The sequence below is a fragment of the Berghia stephanieae genome, chromosome 10, assembly GCF_034508935.2.
Source record: "Berghia stephanieae isolate SIO BIC M18660-M18661 chromosome 10, UCSD_Bste_1.3, whole genome shotgun sequence".
Taxonomy (NCBI): Eukaryota; Metazoa; Mollusca; class Gastropoda; order Nudibranchia; family Aeolidiidae; genus Berghia; species Berghia stephanieae.
The window spans coordinates 3,813,943-3,818,513 of record NC_088369.1 but is presented as its reverse complement, the minus strand read 5'-3'; the positions used below and the strand labels follow the sequence as shown (position 1 = coordinate 3,818,513).

Genomic DNA, 4,571 nt, shown 5'->3' with positions numbered 1-4,571 from the left:
CGGCAGAGCATCTAGTCGAACGGTGTGTTGTGACGATGCTACCCGGCGGGTTTGCGACGGTGCACGAATGCGGACAGGACTTTGCTGATTGGGTCGATGAAAACCATAAGAGGCTGCTGCTCTCGTCCCCGCTTTCGGTGAAGTGTCTCAAGCCGCTTTCACCGGAAGCGAGGACGAAGACGCATGCCCACAACCAACATGACGTTCTCTCTCTAATAACTTTTCCGCCGGTAACGTCCAATCAAGGGACGCTACTCTTCCGCTAATCTCATTCCCTATTATACTGTGGCGTCCAAGTCTTTAGTTGATTTCTCCATAAATTATCTGGCCACTTTTTATATATCATATTGTTTACTTTTCCTGGTTCCTACTTCCCGTTGGAGTAACAGTCACTTTGTCTTTGATTAAACTTCTCGTCTTATCTTTCATTTGTCGTCGGCATTCCCTTCTTTTTAATTGAGTAAGATCGAGACATTCACACATCTTACAATAAATATCACCGTACTTTTTATATAGTCATAACCCATATGGTGATCCATGAGTTCGGCCTGGACCACGCAGAGAAGAGTCACTGACATCCAAAGAAGTTTCGTCATTCTTGGACAGAAGGTGGCTACGAGTTGAGTTCTAGACTGTTGCTGAATTCGGTCGACCTTTTCTTGACGTCTTCTGAAATGAAATGAATGGTAAAATAAAATATTGAACTCTTATACAGCCCTATATCAACTAAACGTGCTCAAAGAGCTTTACAGGGAATCCCTGACCATCAGCAACACGAAACATGTAGAACGAAACACGACGCCTGTTTGACTATATTACAATTTTTCCGACATAGACAAATTGTCGTTAGTAGAGCTTTTGGAAACACGTTATTTCATTGGTTGAACTATTGAATACAACTCACGATTCGTTTTCTTTTGTGGCAAAAGACTGGCATTTTGATGTCATTTTTTGGTCAGTGTCAGGCCATGACTTTACGAAGGCCACGGTCAGCCTATAGATAGTATGCGATTGGCTAAGAAGCTCATAACATTGCAATCCGGAAGTATAACGGACCAACACACACAACTTTGTGTATCCATGAACGTTTATGGTCAGGTTAATACAGTTCAGTGAGCAGTACTCATAAACGCGGATGGCAAAAACAATAACAAAGACATGATTGACGTCATCTTCGATCTATCTATAGATAGTTCGAAGATGACGTCACTCAGCCCTTTGTTATTGTTTTTGCCATCCGCATTTGTGAGTTGTTCTCACTAAACTGTATTAACCAGACTATAAAAGTTCATGGTTACACAGAGTTTGCGTGTTGGTCCGTTATACTTCCGGATGGCAATGTTGTGAGCTCCTTGGCCAAGCGCATTCTATCTATAAATTACGAAGGCCACGCTAGAACCTACTAGTTTGACGTCATTTTTTAAAGATTTGTGCAACGTCTGGTTAGTTGTCGTTAGTAGAGCTCAAGAAAACAAATTATCCCATTGGTTGAAATATTGAATACAACTCACGATTTGTTTTGTTTTGTGGCCAAACACTTGTCATTTGACGTCATTTTTTGATCACTGTCAGGCTATAGATAGTATGCAGATGACGTCACTCAGGCCTTTGTTATTGTTTTTGCCATCCGCGTTTGTGAGTTGTTCTCACTAAACTGTATTAACCAGACTATAAAAGTTCATGGTTACACAGAGTTTGCGTGTTGGTCCGTTATACTTCCGGATGGCAATGTTGTGAACTCCTTGGCCAAGCGCATTCTATCTATAAGTTAACGAAGGCCACGCTAGAACCTACTAGTTTGACGTCATTTTTTAAAGATTTGTGCAACGTCTGGTTAGTTGTCGTTAGTAGAGCTCAAGAAAACAAATTATCCCATTGGTTGAAATATTGAATACAACTCACGATTTGTTTTGTTTCGTGGCCAAACACTTGTCATTTGACGTCATTTTTCGGTCACTGTCAGGCTATAAGTTAACGAAGGCTGCGGATTGACACCGTCAGCTGTTCATGGTGTCTATCCGTTTTAATTGATTTCATGCAATGCTCTGTGTCGACTTTTTATCATGCAATCAAGTTTATTGCTTAAGGTATTATAAAAAAAAGATGACTATCCTTTTGTTTGATGTATCTTTTCAATCTATAAGATTTGTACCTTTGTCTACAAATCCTTGAGCACCAACAGTCCCTCCTATATTAAAGACCTTCTAAACATATATTATGTCCCCAATAGAAACTTGTGGTCAAGCAATGATCAATCAATCGTTGTCAAACCTAAGCCATTGCCTAAAATAGATGAACAATCTCTTCAGTTTTCGGATTAAATAAGTCAAAGAAGCGGATGCAGTTCTGTAGCTGGAGCCAAAAATTCGTAATGTTACGAATTTTTCTAAGTACTAGGTAGGTCTGGTTTTAAACACACAACCGATGGTTTGGTGGCTGGAGTGTATACGTTGTATTGTCTTGACGCAATGAAATCAAGCGTTATTTAGCGTAGTCAATGGCTGATTTGGTGACAGTGATCTACGCTGTGCCCTTGAGAGAGGAGGCACTCAACCCTTTCCTGCCCATTGCAACCATTTGCCACTGTACACATACTTACTTCAGTGGGTGCCTATTGCAACATTACAATTGATGCCTGATGCGACCTAATACATCTGTTTATGACAGATACTTTTTAAAAGGATGTAACATGGGAAAACTCTTTTACAATGGAGTTGTACTTGGTACTGTATCAGTAAACTAAATACTAGTCCTGATCTATCAAAATGATCTTTTAAAAACTGTCTTCTGTATCTTCTGTATCTTTGAAAAAAAATATTGATTTCCCTTTGCATTGACATCGGGACATGATGCCCGAGGTGGTGTCTATGCATTTCTTAGGCATGATAGGGTTAACACATATTAGTCCAATCGACTACCCCACTCGCCTCAGGTTTCAATGAGTACCTGGCTATAGATAGTATGCGCTTGGCTAAAAAGCTCATAACATTGCCATCCGGAAGTATAACGTACCAACGCATAAAACTGTGTGTAACCATGAACGTTTATAGTCTGGTTAATGCAATTTAGTGAGAATCACTCACAAACGCGGATGGCAAAATACAATAACAAAGGCTTGAGTGGCGTCATCTTCGTTCTATCTATAAGCATGCTGGATATTGTAAGGGTGATGGTATAATAAGGAGTCCTAACTGTAAGATATTGAATTAAGATTCTCAATCGCTTGCTAGAGGAATAAATGAAACACCCTGAAGCGCATTGAGCACGGTTAATCCATGGGATAGTGTTAAAGAATGTTCATATCTATAGATTTTAAATGTCTATTCCCCCCCCCCCTGATATATACACATATTGTATTACTATCATTATTAAGGTTATTATTATTATTATTATTATTATTATTATTATTATTATTATTATTATTATTATTATTATTATTATTATTATTATTATTATTATTATTATTATTATATTATTATTATTATTATTATTATTATTATTATTATTATTATTATTATTATTATTATTATTATTATTATTATTATTATTATTATTATTATTATTATTATTATTATTATTATTATTATTATTATTATTATTATTATTATATTATTATTATTATTATTATTATTTATCATCATATTTTACTAGCATCATCATCATCATCATCATCATCATCATCATCATCATCATCATCATCATCATCATCATCATCATCATCATTATCATCATCAGCAGCAGCATAATGGTTATTATCATCATCATTATTGTTTGATTATCATCATTATCTAATTGTTTGATTAATATCATTTTCATCCTCATCATCATTATCATTTTCATCATCGTCGTTATTTAAAATAATCACAATTAACCTCGCCAAGATTGAAATAAAAAAAATAATAAATAAACACATAATTATATAAAGAAATGAAATATTAATTTAAAAAATAAATAAATAAATAAATAAATAAATAAATAAATAAATAAATGAATAAATAAATAAATAAATAAATAAATAAATAAATAAATAAATATAATTCCATCCCGTTATCAGAAACACACCAATCTAATTTCACACATATTTATACAAGCCCCATATATCATCGACCTGTAGCATGATACAAATGACGGGTATAATTATTCATAAATAAGAGTTGACCACGACTCACCAAAGAGACAGGAATCGAACTTAATCCTTTTTTAGTAGATCTATACTAATAATTATTAGTATACTGACCAACAGTGATGCTATCACATTCTACCCCTACCTAACACGGTCAAAGTTCAGACCAATATAATAATTCCAACATATGTATTTCACACTAAAATGACAATCAACGTGTCCTATATATATATATTTAAGAATTCGTTCAAACAATGCCAATTGGACAGAAGCTCCTATAAATTTAGGTTGACAAATACAGTGGAATCAACTTAAACTCAACACTCTTAACGTCAACTTCTGCTTCAAGTCAACAACATCTCTTGATGGTCGCCAATAAATGTTCTATTCTTTATCTAAGTGTGCTCCATCAATAATGGATAAATAAAGTCAGCCAGGCTTAACGTCA

At 35.1% G+C, this 4,571-nt stretch overlaps 1 protein-coding gene across 1 annotated transcript in view; it reads right to left on the bottom strand.

The window, feature by feature from the left end:
- The window catches only part of LOC144955982 (uncharacterized), a 45,152-nt gene extending 40,795 nt beyond the window's left edge, over positions 1–4,357 (bottom strand). The window contains exons 1-2 of the mRNA XM_078886245.1: positions 4,170–4,357; positions 506–669 (exon numbers count right to left, since the gene is read on the bottom strand). Of these exons, the coding sequence (XP_078742371.1) occupies positions 506–596 (91 nt within the window). The 5' untranslated portion in view covers positions 597–669; positions 4,170–4,357. The remainder of the gene's footprint in view (positions 1–505; positions 670–4,169) is intronic.
- Between the last annotated feature and the right edge of the window lie 214 nt (positions 4,358–4,571).